At 40.9% G+C, this 19993-nt stretch overlaps 1 protein-coding gene across 2 annotated transcripts in view; it reads right to left on the bottom strand.

Annotated features, from left to right (window-relative positions):
* The window catches only part of ttyh2 (tweety family member 2), a 120992-nt gene that overhangs the window by 39118 nt on the left and 61881 nt on the right, over nucleotides 1-19993 (bottom strand). For both annotated transcript variants that reach the window (XM_063074446.1, XM_063074445.1), the window contains exon 4: nucleotides 6844-7064. In XM_063074446.1, the coding sequence (XP_062930516.1) occupies nucleotides 6844-7064 (221 nt within the window). The remainder of the gene's footprint in view (nucleotides 1-6843; nucleotides 7065-19993) is intronic.

Consider the following 19993-nt stretch of genomic DNA (forward strand, 5'->3'; position numbering starts at 1 on the left):
CTCAAGGTCGCTAGTTCGAGCCTCAGCTGTGGCTGTGTGTTTGTGTCCTTGAGCAAGGCACTTAATCACACATTGCTTTAGTCTGTGCAAGGAGTGGCGCCCCACACAGACTTCCAACCTGCGCCTTGTAAGGCATGAAAATGCCCGACACAGGCCTCTCATGGTCTGAGTCGACGTTCCCTCCCCACTGAAGAGAAAGACACATGCAACACGGATATTACGTCCACTCTGACTTATCTCCAACAATTTGGAGCTATTTCATAGGAATTTGCCCCACACTTCCATACAATGCTAAAGTCCTGACATGAGGTTTGAACCAACAGAGAGGAAATGCAAAAGCAAAGTGCTAATTTTAATTGTACTACATAGAAAACAAGGATTAAGATGACAGTATACATCTTCAGATGCAACCTCCTGGAGAAGACATCTACATTGTTTTTCAGGATAATGCATCTCAAATATATCAACAAGAGTCAAATCCAAATTAGAGGTGACTGTAATTAATATTTTTTTCTTCACAATATGGATTGTTGAGAAATTTAGATTTGTCCCATCCAGTTTTCCCAGACCAGACATCGTCTATATTAATAGCTGAGCCACACTATAAGCAGAGCAAGAACTCAGCAACTACGTGACATTACTCAACTTAAAAACATTGAAATTTTGATCCTCAGCCAATTAACCTCATGGACAATGCCATGTGAATTGAATATACCACTTCCTCCCAAAGTGCTTAAATGATACCACCAAACTTCCCTTTCTGCTCACTGAAATTACATTACACAATTAGCCGCAGCATACTTCCACATTAATAACACAGTGGATTCTGGTTAATTGGGCCATCTTAATCGGGACAGCCACTTATTTGGGAGAACACTTAAAGAAAAATATCTAATCAAGAAAATAGCCAGGTTTTCTTCATTTATTTGGGACACTATGCCACTTAATTGAGACAGGAGACTGCTGCCGAACAGTTTTAAAATAGCGTCATTTGCGTGTGTTTGTGTTCAAAAAGTACTGATTTTTGTCACTGATAGCTTGCGAGAAATAAGCATCAAGTCAACTTAGGACTGCTTTGCTCACTGCAGTTTCAAGCTTTCAAACTTGGAGGTGCCGGAAATGGCCAGGAATGAAAATGAAACTATTTCACTGCTTCAACAAGTTACAAACTATTATTAATTTGAAAGTATCAATAAACATCTTGAATGTTACAATGAAATTGGAGGATGCAATTGTCCAAAGCATTGTACGATGGCAGTTCATTTTCTGCACTAATTTTGTTCATTTACAGTCAATCAAAAGAACACGTCAGATTGCTGATTATCCATCGTACTGACAATGACAGTGAAACCCGTGTGGGAGAGACTTAAAGTGGAAAAGCCTTTGCACTGGGAAAGTTCCACTCTCTTGACCTCAAAAGTCTGGGTCCAGTGGTACAGGTAGTTGTCATAAACTGGGGTCTTACTTAGTTGCAGTGGATAACCATGACTTCTTCGTGGCTCATCCCTTTGTGCCAAAATTCGTGAGAGAATTGTTAGTCAGTTCAAAAGGAACATTTCTCAACGCAAGATTGCAGAGAATTTAGGTCTTTCAACGTCTACAGTACATTTGTATTGTGAAAAGATTCAGAGAATTCAGAGACATCTCAGTGCGTAAAGGGCAAGGTCGGAAACCACTGTTGAATGCGCGTGATCTTCGAGCCCTCAGGCGGCACTGCCTAAGAAACCGTCATGCTACTGTGACAATTATAGCCACCTGGGCTCGGGAGTACTTCAGAAAACCACTGTCACTCAACACAGTCCGTCGCTACATCCAGAAATGCAACTTGAAACTGTATTACGCAAGGAGGAAGCCATACATCAACTCTATGCAGAAACGCCGGTGAGTTCTCTGGGCCCGAGCTCATCTCAGATGGACCGAAAGACTGTGGAACTGTGTGCTGTGGTCAGATGAGTCCACATTTCAGCTACTTTTCGGAAAAAACAGGCGTCGAGTTCTCCGTGCCAAAGATGAAAACAACCATCCAGATTGTTATCAGCGAAAGGTGCAAAAGCCAGCATCTGTGATGGTATGAGGGTGCATCAGTGCCCACGGCATGGGTGAGTTGCATGTATGTGAAGGTACCATTGACTCTGAGGCATATATTAGGATTTTAGAGAGACATATGTTGCCATCAAGGCGACATCTCTTCGCGGGACGTCCATGCTTATTTCAGCAGGATAATGCCAGACCACATTCTGCACGGGCTACAACAGCATGGCTTTGTAGACTCAGAGTGCATGTGCTTGACTGGCCTGCTGCCAGTCCAGATCTATCTCCTATTGAAAATATATGGCGCATCATGAAGAGGAGAGTCAGACAACGGAGACCACGGACTGTTGAGCAGCTGAAGTCTTATATCAAGCAAGAATGGACAAAATTTCCAATTGCAAATCTACTACAATTAGTAGCCTCAGTTCCAAAATGATTAAAAAGTGTTATTAAAAGGAAAGGTGATGTAACACAATGGTAAACATGCCTCTGTCCCAACTTTTGTTGAGTGTGTTGCAGCCATCAAATTCTAAATTTGTGTATGTTTACAAAATACAATTAAGTTGGTCAGTAAAACTATTGAAAATCTTTTCTTTGTACTTTTGTCAGTTAAATAAAGGTTCACGTGAATTAACACATCACAGATTTTTGTTTGTTTTGCATTTTGGAAAATATCCCAACTTTTCTGGAAATGTGGTTTGTAGTTACGTGACTTCTAAGACCAATTGGCTGCACCAGTCATGAATTGGTGTGTCATTTTAAAGGGGATAATACCTATGCAGTCAATTATTTTATGTTTTATATTTGTAATTAATTTAGATCACTTTGTAGAGATATGTTTTCACTTTGACACAAGAAAGGGTCGTTTTCTGTAAAACATGAAAACTTCGGGGGGGGAGGTGAATACTTTTTATAGGAACTGTATAAACTTGGCTTAAGGGTATCTGTCAATTATACAGAAATTGGGAGTGATAACACCATAATTCTACCACAGGACACAAAAAGCCTTGCAGAATAGGGAGCTAGTTGCCAATGATATGTAACACAGAGAGGTGTAAGCTGATGTATTCTGCAATAGAGATGACTTTAACAAAGTTATATTTAATGGCACGCAAGAACACAAGGACCTAGAAGCTCATATGACAGGGCAAGACGTATTGAGATAGTAGTAGCAAATTACATTGTGTATTGGATTTCATATTTTAATGTGTTGAATACAAAAACAAACAAGTTAAGCTGAACCTTCAGAAAGCTCTGGTTTGGTCAAATCTAGAGTTCAGCATCTGATTGGGAAGAATGTGAGGACCCTTGAGAGGATGCAGGGAAATTGACCAGCAATTGGTTCTCCAGATAAGGGATTTAATTATAAAGCTGGCGTGGAAAGCTCGTACCATCCCCTTCAGATGAGGAGATTTAATAAAATTATACAAGAATATGGTAGGTTTACACAAGACAAACAAGATAATCACATTAGCTGATGGTACAAGGACCAGGGGATACAGATTTAAGATTTTAAGTAAGAGATGTAAAAGGATAGTCAAAGTAGAAATGATCAAAGTTTCCAAAAGGATCTTGGATAGGTATTTCAAACTTGCACGATTATAGTAATAGTGCAAGGGAGAAAGAAATGAACAAAAATCTTTTGCAAAGTACCAGCATGAGATTGAGGGCTGAATAACCTCCAGCTGACCCATGCTGATTCATGTGAAGGGAAGATGTGACTGAAGTGATCAATAAAAATATTGCTTTACCACAAAGTGTAGAAACTAGATGTTAAAATTGCACTATTGAAGTTGAGGTTAAAATGTACCACAGGGAAAAAAAACATGTGAACAACTGTATTTTTTAAACATGCTTTACATCATGTCTAGATTAGCTGATGCAGACATTTATCTTCATCACCTTTTCAGTGAAAAAGTTTCTGTTGTACACTCAACCCAGAAAATCAATGAGAACCTCAAAGTCACAGTACCTGTTTCATAGTCATTCCAATACTGTAAATTTGAATCTACATGTGAGGTATATTGAGCAAGTTGCAAAATGTAAGATGATATCTCAGCTATTGATCAAGAAACACCACGATTACTTTGCTTTAAAGCTAATAGAACCATACCAATAAATTGGGTTCAAGGTTCAGTTCGAAAGCACATTTGTGCTTTTAATGAAATTACAAAGGGAAAAGGAAGAACTCTGAAAGAAACCATGAAATTTATTCTGCAGTGGTTGAAATCTATTCTTCTAATTTGCCTTTGCAGCTGCTTATTAATATGCTTTCAAACTATGGTACTGCTTAAAGCAGAACAAAAAGAAATTATGGCTCTTCTCAGCTGTGCCCTGCTATAAAAGCACTTGAGCAAGGTTGTGACAAGTAGGGAACTAAATATTTAAATTTAATCTACAGAAACCCATTAATGTAAGACAGTTGAAATACCAAAGAAAAGTCCTTTCTAAATGACAAATTGCAACCAAAATTCGAAGAACACAAAGTTCCAATTAGGAACTATAACCCATGTTATTCAAGTCCTTCATTGGACAGTCCAAATCAAATCTGTTGCAAGATGCTCTGATACCTAGAAATCAGCTCCCTTTGCTGTATTACTTTCTCCAATTCTTTTTGCTATTGCAAACACCACTATCTAGCTCACTCCATCTGACTCATCCTTGCCAGCCTCCTCTAGTCCTGTGGATTTTTTCCACTCCTTGGTGTACTGGCTAATTACTGTGACTGAATACAGCTCAAAAGCAGCCATAGAAAAACCAGACTAAAGCCTGAAGAGGAATCAGACTCTCACCGCTGACATCACTTATTCATGTTATTGTTCAGGAAAATAGAAAAAAAACCTACAAATCTAATGAGAGAAGGAGCAGCTGAATTACATGTACGCATTTTCATTTACATTCTATCTCCGTTGGCAACCTAACTTTCCCTCACTGCTCTCCCCCGCCTAAACCCAACGCATTACTTCCATTTCACTAATTCTATTGAGATTAAAATTAAGGGTCATCTAAAAGACAAAACATTTGAACTGTTGAGCCAGCAATACATGACTGCACATGCTGCTCACTTGGCTTCAGAGTGGAATCCTGTTCACTAACTTTGTCCCCACACATATTCAGCACCTTAAATCCAAAGTTTATCCTGTTGAATAAGTACCCTGATAACTACATTTCATGTATAATTAAAGCAGAGAGTGGTAGAAACACTCAACAGGTCAACTTGAATCAGAAAATGGTGAGAGTTATGCTTCAGGTCGAAGTCTTTTCCTCAGTTTGACCTCATCATTAAATCTGTTGCTTGACTTGTCAAGCATTTCAAGCATTTTCTGTTATTATTTCAGGTCTACAGGATCTTTAATTCCAACCATATTTCATTTCCTTGACAGCAAATCTACTGTACAAATGGCTTATGCAAACACCTGCATAAAATCTGAACCACCTCAGCACGCTATTATCCATACACTGTGTCACCCCACTTCAACTTGCCTTCATTTGATGGTGTACAATAGGTAGATGAAGGAATGGAACGGACAAATGCGATTGTGACTAATGGACAAATGCATGTGAGGCCTAATTTGAAATATTGTGTGCAGTTCTGTTCATCTACCGACAGGAAAGATATCAATAGGATTAAAAGAGTGCTAAGAAAATTGCCAGGACTTGAGGAGCCCCAGTTATAGGGATAGATTGAATAGGTCAAGATTTTCCCCTGGAGCATAGAGGAATAAGGGGAGATTTGAAAGGAGGAATACAAAATTGTGAGGGGAAAAGATAGGGTCAGTGCAAGTCTCTTTTTCTACTGAAGGGTGAGACTAGAACGAGAGGTCATGGGTTAAGGGTGAAAGGTGAAATATTTAAGTGGAACTTCTTCACTCAGAGGGTGGTGAAGAGCGTGGAATGAGCTCTCAGCTTAAGTGGTGGACGTGGGTTTGATTTCAATATTTAACAGAAATTTGGATAGAAACACAGACGGGAGGAGCATGAAAGGCAATGGAGCAGGTGCGGATCGATTTGTCTCAGCAAATTAATGGTTTGTCATGGACTTGATGGGCTGTAATGTTCTATGATTCTATTTATGGATTGTCAACGCTTGGTAGTTAGCTCAAAAGATCTTACTCTGTGTTGTAATTTTTTGAGCTTTGGGAAAGATTGACAGCAACTCAAGAGATGTTACTGAAGGCTTATTTCTCCACGCTATTGCAAAACAAGTACTCCCTGTTTCTCAGCAGATTTAAATCCAGATATAGGACTGGAATCTGCAAATTGGTCAGATGGCTTCTTAGGTCATAAACAAATTAATAAGATCTGTGCACCCAAAAATGATTATTCCATACATCCAGAGTCATGCTACATTGAAACCATTGTAAATCACAGCAGAGTTTGGCATAAATGAGACTTCCATTCTATTCTTTGCAGATTTCCTTTATAGCACTAATTAGTTATCCATATGGTGTTCATTTCAACTGTATTTTGTTTCTATATTTAATTAATGACTCACATAAGGGGGGGATCAATATGACAAAACAAAAATGCGTTAGAATCGCTTGAATAGATGCCAACCACCGGTTCAGATTATTTAAATATTACAAAGTTGCTCACTTGCAAAATAGACGGACAACTTAAATAGAAAGTGTCAAGGGTGGAGATACTGTTTAAGCCACAAAAAAAATCCCCGTTTCCGAGGAATGCGAGCAATTACCCAAAGCACTGGTTGTGGGTTTTCATTTGAAAGATCAAGCACCTGATATTGTTACTTAATCTGAAATAAATAATCCATATAAAATTATTTTGATGAGATTTCTTGTTAATTCCTACCTGTAATATTCAATGTAGCCAATTTCATCGGCTGTTTCTGCCACATTCAAATTGATATCATTCCACGTTGGGAGGCCAGAGAGCTGTAAGACAATTGCATCTGCCAAATGCTGCAAGATGGTCAGTGAATAAATAAACTCCATTTTTTGTGTGAAGATCTCATCAAGTCTTGCTATATATTGTTTCATATCAACTTTCATATTCTTCGTCGTCTCAGATACCTTAAGAGAAAATAAATTGCAGTTACAAGGAATCAAAACAAAAAGAACTTCTGTTGCTCCCCAGCAGATCTAATGAATCCCTGCATTGCATTTTCAACTTAATGTGTTTCAATGAATAACCCTTCGACATGTAGGAGAGGACAGCTGTTGGGTTCAAGTTATTCATCTCAGAAGTTACGGAGAGGGTATACACGTGGAGGGACTTTTAATGCCAATGACAATTGGAACAGTTCCTAGATGTGAATATTGCCAATAGTCGCCCTGGTCCAACCACAATGACGCCATGGCCAAAAAAGCTCACCAATGCCTTTATTTCCTTAGAAGGCTTGGAATGCTTTAATTTTAAATGTCCCGTCAACTCTTAATTTTTATTGATGCACCACAGAATGCATTCTGTCTGAATGTATAACAGCCCGGCATGGCAACTGCTCTGCATGTGACTGCAAAGTTGTGGACACATTTCAGCACATCACAGGAACCGGCCTCCCCTCTGCGGACTCTGCCTATACTTTTCACAGCCAGCATAATCCGAGCCCCAGTCTGGACATCCTCCCTCCTCCCCTCTCCCATTGGGCAAAAAGACACAAAAGCATGAGCATACATACCAGCAGGCTCACAGGAGGCTTCTTTAAACTGTTATCAGACTCTTAAATATACTTCTCGCACGACAAGATAGACTCTTGGCCTCACAGTCTACCTTATTCTTCATCGCTTACCAACACTACACTCTTTCAGTAGCTCTTTGACTTTATTCTGCTTTGTTATTGTCTTACCTTATGCATCGTGTAATAATTTGATCTGTATAAACCGTATGCAGTATGTTGGCGCGTGGCCAAGTGGTTAAGGCATTCGTCTAGTGATTTGAAGGTCGCTAGTTCGAGCCTTGGCTGAGGCAGCGTGTTGTGTCCTTGAGCAAGACACTTAACCACACATTGCTCTGCGATGACACCGGTGCCAAGCTGTATGGGTCCTAATGCCCTTCCCTTGGACAACATTGGTGTCGTGGAGAGGGGAGACTTGCAACATGGGCAACTGCTGGTCTTCCATACAACCTTGCCCAGGCCTGCGTCCTGGAAACCTTCTAAGGCGCAAATCATGGTCTCATGAGACGAACTTGTGTGTGTGTGTGTGTGTGTGTGTGTGTGTGTGTGTGTGTGTGTCTCTATATATATATTGACAAAGAAGGGTGGTATCTGCAGTCAAGATGCATTTACTCACACTTTATATCAGAAATTAAAATGACTGTCAAGCAAACACCTGAATGAAATTTCTGAAACGAGCTACGTAATTTAGATCAATGGTGCAGAAACTGTTAGAATGCTAGCCTGAAACAGGTATTACGAAAGGCAACCAAAAGCTTGAACAAACAGGTGGATTTTCTCAAACAAACCAAAAGAGATAATGAAGAGTCAGGATGTGCTGGAGGAGCTCAGCAGGTCAGGCAGCATCTATGGATGAGAATAAACAGTCAAGGGTTTCACCCCAAAACATCGACTGTTTACTCCCATCCACTGATGCCGCCTGCCCTGCTCAGCTCCTTCAACACATTGTGTATATTGGTCTAGGTTTCCAGCATCTGCAGTGCCTCTTGGGTCTATAATGGAGAGCAAGTGTGGTTGAAGGAGAATATTCCAGACTGTGACAACTCGGGATAGATATACAATATGAGCAGCAGATATAGCTGCTGAAGAACACTGATGCTTCAAAAATGAATGCTGCAGTAATAGGAGAGAGGGGGAAGACTACTACAATCGACTCAGTGGAACCTGGGCCTGAGCATTCTGGTAAAGAACAAGTATACACTCTGTCTCTGGCAATCTTCCAAGGCTAGAGTCAGGGCAATCTGGTAGAAGACCAGTCAATGGAGTAACCAAAAGCTGATCATTCTCTAAGTAAAAAAAAAATCCAAGTAATTTTTCATAAAAGTGAGGATGAAAAATTATCATGAAGATTAAAACTGGATAGTGCACTACTGTTAATGTCATTTAGGGAGCTCTACATTAGAAGCATAGTTCAAGTGCTGGTGAAACTCCCCCGTGAGCACGTTAAAGGTCGATATTTCACTGAGAAACACGAAAACGGCAATTTTATCCATTCCTATTTTCAGCTGCTCTTTTTTCTCCAGTATTGAGAGGATAGAATTCTAGGCCATTGATCTGGATAGAATTCTGGCCACTGATCTATTGAAAGGTTCACTACAGAATGCGATTCCTGCCAACTTATAACTCTGCTGCTAATCTTCTGGGAACTTCCTTTTTTTTTTAAAAAAAAGGGATGTAGGTATGTATCTGGAATAATACAGTTTCTGATGACTTTAATACTGTTGCAGTAGTTGGAAAACATTTAAAACTCAAAGCTATTACAATTAAATTGACACACACAAAATGCTGGAGCAACTCAGCAAATCAAGCAGTGTCTTTGGAAGAGAATGACTAGTTGATACTTCAGGCCAAGGCCCTTCACTGGAAAGGAAGGATGCAGAAGCCGGATTAAAGGGAAATGAGAGGGGAAGGAAATGGGAATGGTGTGAGAAGCTAAGATGTAATAGGTGGAAGTGACAAAGGACTAAAAAAGATGGAATTGGATAGGAGGGGGCAGTGAGCCATGGAATAAAGGGAAAGGAGTGGGAATCTACAGGGAGAAAGAAAATACTAATTCTGCCATTTATAAAACTACATTAGGGACTATTTGGGAGCAGTTTTCAAGACATACATAATTTATTATATCTGGAAGTAACAATTCACATCTTGGCTCATAGAGATGACAACTGACATGGTGTTACCAAGTCACAGGTTGCGTCAAGTTTTAAATATACAACATTTGTATATAAAGTGACCATCATTAACAGAATTAAAGAATATCTGTTGGATGCTTCAAGCATATAGTCCATGGATTCTTGACAATGCTTGCATGAGGAGGCCAGTCTGTGTAATAGATCTCCTCCTGCCTTCCCTGGAAGGAAATGATTTATTCAGACTTCCTGACAATATTCTCTGAGGAAAGGGGAGCTTTCTGAAATACTGATAAATGAGAAAAAAAAAAGGAAATTGCTCTGGCACTATCTACCCAAGGAGCAAACGTATGAAGCTTCAGTAAGCCTTAGCCATTTCCCAGGTCCTCACTTTTTTCTTTACAGCATAATTTATTTCCACTTAAGATTTTATATCCCAATTCCAATAACAAGTAGCAATCCAGGAGAAGGGTTCAGCACATTATTATAAAAATTATTTTCAATGAAAATTAAGCATTTTCACAACATGTCTTCTGTGGTAATTTTTTTGAAAAGACCAGAGTTTAATTGCTGGATTTCATCAGATTAGCAAATCATATTTCATGTGACTTAAGAAGATTGTTTTAAAGTATGAAAACTGCCTAGAATAAATCAGCAAATGAGGTACATTTATCTAATTTAAAAGCCTACCAACTCACACCTCTTTAGAATGTGGAAGAAAAGCAGAGCATCTGGAAGAAATCCACACACTCACAGGGAGAAGTCCATTCACACAATGTATGAGGTCAGAAGAAAGCCCAGATCTCTGGATCTGTGTGCCATTTAAAAACTCCCTTGGGACAGTTTTAATTCTATAATGTACCCAGTGTAACCCAACCGTCAATGGATTTGCACATCAAACCCCTTTTGCAATATTTAAAGTGGCTTTTATGGGGCAACTACAACATTGAAGACCAACAAAGACTCATAAAATAAATTATGGTATATCTAATATACCAAGTAGTTGGTAACTGTAGGGAGGTTCTGCAGGTTAAAAAAATTAAATCAAATCCTTAAAAAGAGGTGACATAGGATCAGAAGATGTAGAATCCTTGTGGTTAGAGTTAAGAAACTGCAAAGTTAAAAAGACCCTGATGGGAGTTACATACAGAACTTCAAACAGTAGCCAGGGCTACAAAATACAACTGGAGATAGAAAATACATGTAAAAAGGGAAATGTTACGATACTCATGAGGGATTTCAATATGCAGGTAGACTGGGAAAAATCACATTAGTGCTGGATCCCAAGAGATTAAATCTGTAGAATACCTATGAGATGGCTTTTTAAAGTAGCTTGCAGTTGAGCCCACCATGGGAAAGACAATTCTGAATTGGGTATTGTGCATTGAACTAGATTTGATTAAGGAGCTTAAGGTAAAGGAACTCTTAGGAGACAGTGATCATAATGTGATAGAATTCACACTGCAGTCTGCAAGGGAGAAGAGAAAGTCAGATGTATCAGTATTACAATGGAGTAAAAGGAATTCTAAAGACGTGAAAGGAGTTTGCCAAAGTTGATTAGAAGGGGGCACCAAAAGGGATCACAGCAGAACATCAATGGCTGGAGTTTCTGGGGCAATTGGGAAGGCACATGATAAATACATCCCAAAGAAGAAGTGTTCCAAATGGAGGAAATCCAACTGTGGCTGACAAAAGATGTAAAAGGTGGCATATAATATGACAAAAATTAATTAGAGGATTGGGAATCTTTTAAAAACCAACAGAAGGCAACTAAGAAGCCTCAAGGCGAGAAAAGATGAAATATGAAGATAAGCTAGCCAATAATATAATAGAGGACAACAAAGATTTTTTCAGAAAAACAGTAAAAGAGAGGCAAGAGTGGATATTGGACTGCTGGAAAATTATGCTGGAGAGGCAGGATTGGAAGACAAAGAAATGACAGACAAACACAAGTATTTTGTGTCAGTATTCATTATTGAAGACACTAATAGTATGCCAGAAATTCGAGACAAGGGGCAGGCATGAGTGCATTTGCTATTACTTAGGAGATGGTGCTTGGGAAGTTGCAAGGTCTGAAGATAGATAAATTAATCACCTGGACCAAATGGACTACACCCAGAGTTCTGAAAGAGATAGCTAAAGAGATTGCAGAGGCATTAGTAATGATCTTTCGTGAATCACTAGACTCTGGAATGATTCCGGGAAACTGAAAATTGCAAATGTCCCTCTGTTCTTTCTGAAGGGAGGGAGGCAGAAGAAAGTAAATTATAAGCCAGTTAGACTGACCTCAGTGGTTGGGAAGATACTGGATTCCATTATTAAGGATCAGGTTTCAGGGTACTTGGAGGCACGTGATAAAATAGGCCAAAGTCAGCATGATTTCCTGACAAATCTGTTGGAATTCTTTGAGGAAATAGCAGGCAGGATAAACAAAGGAGAGTCAGTGGATATTGTTTACTCAGATTTTCAGAAGGCCTTTGACAAGATACTGCACATGAGGCTACTTAACAAAATAAGAGCCCTTGGTATTGGTATTATAGGAAAGAAATGATCATGAATAGAAGATTGGCTGACTGGCAGGAATCAAAGAGTAGGAATAAAGGGGACCTTTTGTGGCTGGCAGTCAATGACTAGTGAAGTTCCACAAGAGTCTGTGTTGGGACTGCTTCTTTTCACATTATACGTCAATGATTTGAATGAGAGAATTGAGAACTTTGCACCCAAGTTTGTAGATGATAAAAACATTTGGTGGAGAGGCATTTAGTGTTGAGGAAAGAGGGAATCTGCAGAAGGACTACAACATATTGGGAGAAGGTCAAAGAAGTGGCAGATGGAATATAGTGTAGGGAAGTGTACGGTCATGCACATTGGTAAAAGGAATAAAGGTGTAGACTATTTTCTAAATGAGGAGAAAATTCAAAAATCAGAGGTGCAAAGGAATCTGAGAGTCCTCATTCTAGATTCCCTAGAGGTTTACTTGCAAGTTGAGCCAGTGGTAAGGAAAGCAAATACAATGTTAGCATTCACTTGGAGAATGTAAGAGCAAGGACGTAATGCTGAGGCTTTGTAAGGCGTTGGTTTTACTACACTTGGAGTATTACGAGCAGCTTTAGGGCCCTTATCTTAGAAAAGATGTGCTGGCATTGGGGAGGGTTGAGAGGAGGTTCACGAGAATAATTCTGGGATGAAAGTGTTAATATATGAGGAACATTTGATGGCTCTGGGCCTGTACTCGCTGGAGTTTAGAAGAATGGGGGGGTGGGGGGAGGGAGGAATCCCATTGAAACCTCCCAAACATTGAAAGGACTAGATAAAAGAGGATGTGGAGAGGATGTTTTCTATAGAGGGTGAGGTTAGGACCAGAGGGCACAGCCTCAGAATAGAGCAAAGTCAATTTGGAACGGAAATGAAAAGGAATTTCTTCAGCCGGGGGTACTGATTCTGTGGAACTCATTGCCATAGGCGGCTGTGGAGGCCAAGTCACTGAGTATATTTAAAGTAGAGTTTGATAGGTTCCTGATTAGTCAGGGTAACAAAGATTACAGGGAAAAGGCAGGAGAATGGAGCTTGAAAGGATAATAAATGAGCCATGATAGAATGATGGATCAGTCTCGATGGGCCAAATGGCCTGAAGCTAGTCCTATATCTTGTGGTCTTATAATACACACTGCATTTCACATAATCACTGATGGGAGTTTGACATGTGACAAGAATACACATAGATAAGATGTTAGCTGTCCTGTGTGATCAGCAGTTGGTCTGCCACCTGTCTTCGGGACAGAGAGAGATAAGGAAGACAACGGAGCAGCATTTGAAGATGTGTAATGAAGGGACGGGAGAGAGGGCTGTCTAGAGCGGCTCCCCCTTTGAACCCTGAACTGTTTGAAGTGATGGACAGGCGATACCCCAGCAGGGGGATAAAAAGGGACAGGTTCGCTAAGGCAACACACACACGACACCACGAGGTAACGAGACCCTGGAAGCGGAGCCCCCCCCGCAAGTCGGCGGGAGTCGTTTTGGAAGGCTGGTTGCGGAACCAAGCCTTAGACGCACAGGGTGGAAAGGTACGATCAGCGGGAACCCGGTGTGTGTCCACCCTTGCTTGGGTGCCAGGTTCACTGCAGAGGATCGACCGCATCTGGAGGAGGGGTCACAGTCGGTGACCTCAGGTGACATCACATAGGACTCGCCCGAAAGCTGCTTGTGAGCAATATCGCAGGTCTGTGTGTGGAAGCCGTTTTGAATGATCATTCGTTCTTGTTCTCTCTCTCCTTCCCCCCACATTGTCCATCGCCATGGCAACGATTACTGCGAACTGAACTAAATTGAACTGGACTTTGTGTCACTTGGTCATTTACCCCTAGACAACGATAGAGCTTGATTGATGCTGTTATCTTAATTCTGTGCACATGTGTGTTTATCATTGCTGAACTGTTGCATTTATTATCCTTTCGATTACTGTGTTGCTTGTTTCTTTCATAAAACTTTCTTAGTTCTAGTAATCCAGACTCCAACTGAGTGATCCATTTCTGCTGGTTTGGCAACCCAGTTACGGGGTACGTAACAGACATATCAGGCGGAGGGATTTAACCAGATTATAGATTTGTAATTCAATGAAGTGCAATGCACAAAGTACATTTTTGCTTCAAGCAGCTGTAACTGGGTTAAGTACGTTGCACAAACTCATATCCAGATTCAGTGCAACTGAATGAAGGGCGCTGCACAAATTCGATGATAAGTGTCTTCTGCAAGGAAACAACAAAAGCAAAGAGAAAAAGTTGACCCGTGCTGTGGAATGAGGAGGTCATAATGCTCTGGAGAGGTTTTAAACTTCAGTTTGACAAGATGAATGTAGCATGTCAATTTGTCCCAATGCAATTTACTGCTTCCATGGGATCCAACATCTCATGGGCATTGTCACTTGATAATCCTGTAAGCTAAATGTCAGGATTAATATGGGTTTCATATCTTTTTTTTTAAATGTCCATGTTGATACAGAACCTGGTCAGCACAAACCCATTCAAAGGACGCTGTCTTGTCATGATGTTGCAAGTTGGCCCCCAAATTAGTCTCTTCTACAAATAAGATTGCTGAAAGGTCACAGAACAACAGGGTTATTGGTCACAGTAGATCAGGGTGAAGGGATTTGTGGGCAGGGATTTTAAAGTGAATGCAGAGACTGCATTATCTTAACCACTTGTCCAAACAAATGTTTAAAAGCATACTTAAAAAGTAGAGCAACAGGTCAACTGGTAAATATTGATTGCTGATTGTTCAACCAAGTTTAACTTTTTGAAAATTACAACTTTTATTTTCAGTCCATTCACTTTACATAAGCATTATCAACACTTTTTTTCAAAAATGGACATATCTTGGAGATTATCAATTTAATCAACAATTTACAAAGACTGTGGATTGGATATTGGGCATTAAAGATTAGTGCAAAATTAACATGGGGTGCTCTGCACTAAAATTCAAATCTGAATCTCAGCTCAATCAGGGAGGTAAAAGTTTAGTTTTATTTCACCTCAACAGATGGTGCTTGAGCCTCCAGCATTACCTGTTTTCATAACGTTCTGACTGTATTTCTGAATGTTTATGCTCCACAACTCACACGTTCAGTCAAGCTCGTAATGCCCAGGTATGCAAAACGCAATCTGGCAAATCAACCCCTATGAACACAAGAGATTCTACAGATGTTGGAAATCCAGAGTGACACACAGAAAACGATGGAGGAGCTCAGCAGGTCAGGCTGCATCAACAGAAAGAAATAAACAGGCGATATTTGGGCCGAGACCCTTCTTCACAAATTATCACTGCAAACAATGAAGAGGCGAGAGAACTTGAGGGATGAACTGTGTGCTGTTATGTTGGGAATCGGCGTGGGTGGAGTGAGCTATTTGGAGGAGAAAGGACGAGGTAGAAGAGCCCTGACGCCCATACAACTGGCCCGGGTACAAGGTTGTATTGCTCTGGATGCCTAGCCGAACTGGAGAAATCGAGAGTGGCTTTGGGTTGAGGAGGCAAAATCTGGGAACAGAGTGAGTGCTGGGTGGCGTATTCTAGGCCTGGAAACTTTTTCTGCAGTGGTGCCCGGGTCCCAGTGTGAGGTATGATATGCTGTTTGGACAAAGTAAATGATATATTGGAAAGACAGGGTGTCGGATCGGAGGCAATAACCGATTTCGCTCGCTCTACCGTGATGTTCACTCCTCTCTCTCTCTCTCTCTCTATGGTACTGAGGCTATGAAGACTGCCCCGGCTGCTGTGCTCCCTACCCACTAATACAATGAACAGATACCGAGGCTTGGGCCTAATCGGGGCTGCTCCAGGGTTTGGATCTGACGACTGACTTTGTTTTGGAATGTTGTTGTTTACTTCTATTGTCTGCGTGATTTATGTTTTCTCCCTTTCTCTGCACATTGGGTATTGGTCTTTATTTTTTTTAAATTGGGTTATTTCAGGTTTCTTGCTTTGTGGCTACCTATAAGGAAACAAATCTCAAGGTTGTACAATTTATACATTCTTTAATTACAAATGTACTTTGAAATCAGTCCTGCTGAAGGGTCTCAGCCCAAAAATCACCTGTTTATTCTTTTCCATAGATTCTGCCTGTCTTGCTGAGTTCCGCCAGCATTTTGTACAATCTCAATCAGCAAAATAATGGAAGGTGCCCTCATATGCACTGTCAGGTCGCACCAATCAAAAGCCATGCACGCTTTTGCTGTAATTAGGATTTGCCAGACCCACTCAGCTTCAGTTGACAAAACAACTGAATTCTAAAGGTGAAGCAACAAGGAATTCCCTTAACATGGATGCACCATTTGACAGACTGTGACATGGAGGAGTTCTGAAAAAATTGGAATCAACAAGAGTCAAGGGAAATGTTTTGAGCAGCTGGCGTCACATTACACACAAAGGACGTTGATAATGGTTATTGGAGGTCAATCGTCTCAGTCTAAGGCCATTATTGCCGAGGTTCCCCAGAGCGTTCCTCCAGAACAAACCAGCTTCAGCTCCTTCATCGATCAATGGTCCTTCTTTCATAAAATCAGAGGAGGGGATGTTCGCTAATGATTACACATTGCCCTTTTATGGATAAGCAATAAATGGTGCCCTTGACAGGGAAGCTCACATCCCTTCAGATTTTTGTTTGCACACAAGAACGCTAAACGTAGAGTTGCGTTGTGTTGAAGTGAGATATTCGTGTGGGGGGAGGGGGAGAGGAGAAACGAGTACAGAAATTGAATGAATGGTCCCATTCTGCCTCTCCATGGCAGACGAGCAAAAAAAGAGACAAGAATCATTTATTCAATAATTAACTTTAGGTGCCTTTTTCCATTTGACAAATCAATTCAAAAAACAGCATTAAGATAAAATGGGAGCCAGTTACTAATGTTGTTCATCTTATATTACATTTGAAAGCTTAAAAAAAGCTCACCATTAAACGTTATTGATCCAGATTTTTGTAACAGACATCCAATCATCCCTTGTCCACACTTAAATGACACAGTGACTGAATGCTGAGATATCGTGGAAAGGTGGGTCTTCACTGCTGGACACCACAGAGATCCGAGGTCAGAGCTCATCGTGGCAAATGGCACCAAATAATGGAAAGTATAGGATTTTAGTGTTGAACTCTCTACATGTAAAAGTACTCTGGTCTTGCTAATCTTCAAATAGGAATTGGAATGTTAATATTTATGAAGGAAACTACTGGAAGTTACCATTAAAATACTTGATATTATATGTAAAAGAATCACAAACAACAGAAAATCTGCAGATGCTCGAAATCAGATTCAGAATCAGGTTTGTCATCACTGGTATGTTATGAAATTTGTTGATTTAGCAGCAATAGTACAATGCTATACATGACAATATAGAATGAAAAATAAATAAATAAATCAATTACAGTAAATGTATATCGAATAGATTAAAAATAGTGCAAAACCAGAAATCGTATATTAAAAATAAAGTGAGATAGTATTCCCGGGTTCAATGTCCATCTAGGAATCGTATAGCAGAGGAGAAGTAGCTGTTCCTGAATTGCTGAGTGTGTGCCTTCAGGTTTCTGTACCTCCTTCCTGATGGTAATAATAAAAAGAGGGCATGCCCTGGGTGATGGGGGTCTTTAATATTGGACGTCACCTTTCTGAGGCACCGCTCCTTGAAGATGTCTTGAAAACTGTGGAAGCTAGTACCCAAGATGAAGCTGACTAATTTTACAACTTTATGTAGCTTCTTTAGGTCCTGTGCAGTAGCTACCCCCCATTCCAGGTAGTGATCCAATCTGTCAGAATGCTCTCCTCAGTACATCTATAGAAGTTTTGAGTGTTTTTGTTAATAAAGCAAATCTCTTCAATCTCCTAATGAAATATAGCCAATTTCTTGCCTTCTTTCTAGCTGCATTGATATGTTGGGACCAGGTTAGATCCTCAGAGATCTTGACACCCAGGAGCTTGAAATTGCTCACTCTCTCCATTTCTGATCTCTCTATGAGGATTGGCTCATGTTCCCTCATCCTACCCTTCCTGAAGCCCATAATCAGTTCTTTTGTCTGACTGACATCGAGTGCAAGGTTGTCACTGTGGCACCATTCAGCTAGCCGGTACATCTCGCTCCTGTACGCCCTCTCATCTCCATCTGATGATACAATGATTTTCACCAGTAAATTTATCCATCATGTTTGAGCTATACCTAGCCACACAGTCATGGGTATAGAGGGAGTAGAACAGTGGGCTATGTGTACATCTCTGAGGTGCACCAGTGTTGACTGTCACCAAGGAGGAGATATTATTACCAATCCGCACAGACTGTGGTCTTCCACTTAGGAAGTCAAGGATTCAATAGCAGATGGTGGTACAGAGGCCCGGGTTTCGTAGCTTATCAATCAGAACTGTGAGAATGGTGGTGTTAAGCGCTGAGCTATAATCAACGAACAGCATCCTGACATGTGTGTTTGCATTGTCCAGGTGATCTGAGGATGTATGAAGAGCCACTTGAATGCCTGCTAGCTGGTTGGCACAAATTTCCAGAGCCTGACCAAGTATTCCACTGGGGCCTGCCACTTTATGCGGGTTCACCCTCCTGAAAGGCAGCCAAACATGGGCTCCGGGACTGAGATCACAGGGTCACCGGGTGCAACAGGGATCTTCACAGCTGTAGTCGTATTCTCCCTTTCAAAGTGAGCATAGAAGGTGTTAAGCTCATCTGGTAGAGAAGCATCTTTGCCATTCATGTTATTAGGTTTCGCTTTGTAGGATGTATTGTCCTGCAAGCCCTGGCAGAGTTTATGTGCATCCAATGTCACCTCAAACCTCACTCAGAATTGTTTCTTCGCTCTTGAAATAGCCCTCCACAAGTCATAGCTGGTTTTCTTGTACAGACCCGGGTCATCAGACATAAACGCCACAAATCTAGCCCTAAGCAGACGGCAAACCTCCTGGTTCATGCACAGCTTTTGGTTTGGGAATGTACAGCAAGCTTTCACAGGCACAGACTCACCCACACAGGCTTTAGTGAAGTCCGTAACAACTGCGGCATACTCATCCAGGCTCGAAGATGAGTCCCTGAATACAGTCCAGTCCACCGATTCAAAGCAGTCATCTAAACACTCCTGTGCTTCCCTTGTCCATACCTTCTTAGCTCCCATTACTGGTGCGGCAGTCTTCAGACTCTGCCTAGACTCAGGGAGTAGAAGTACAGCCAAGTGATCAGGCTCTCTGAAGTGAGAGTGTGGAATAGCATGGTAGGCCTTCTTGAAGGTGGTGTAACAGTGGACCAGTGTGTTGTTTCCTCTGGTACAAGTGATTTGTTGATGATAATTATTTAGGCTGGCCTGGTTTAAATCCCCCAAAATAAAGGCAAAGGTGTCAGGGTGTGCTGTTTTATGCATGTTGATCACGTTGCTCAGATCATCTAGAGCCTGTTTGCCTGAGATGGAATGTACACCACTGCCAAAATGATAGAAGTCTCCCGCGGCAGGTAAAATGGATGGCACATAATTGCAATATATTCCAGCTTTGGAGAGCAGAACTGGGACAACACTGAGACAATTGTGCACCAAAAGGGGTTGATCATGAGGCATACTCCTCCACCTCTGCTTTTGAGAGGCAAAAGAGTCTTGCCTTGAAACATCACAAATGAGACACAAGGGTCTTGCCTTGAAACATCACAAATGAGACACAAGGGTCTTGCC

The sequence above is a fragment of the Mobula hypostoma genome, chromosome 22, assembly GCF_963921235.1.
Source record: "Mobula hypostoma chromosome 22, sMobHyp1.1, whole genome shotgun sequence".
Classification (NCBI taxonomy): Eukaryota; Metazoa; Chordata; class Chondrichthyes; order Myliobatiformes; family Myliobatidae; genus Mobula; species Mobula hypostoma.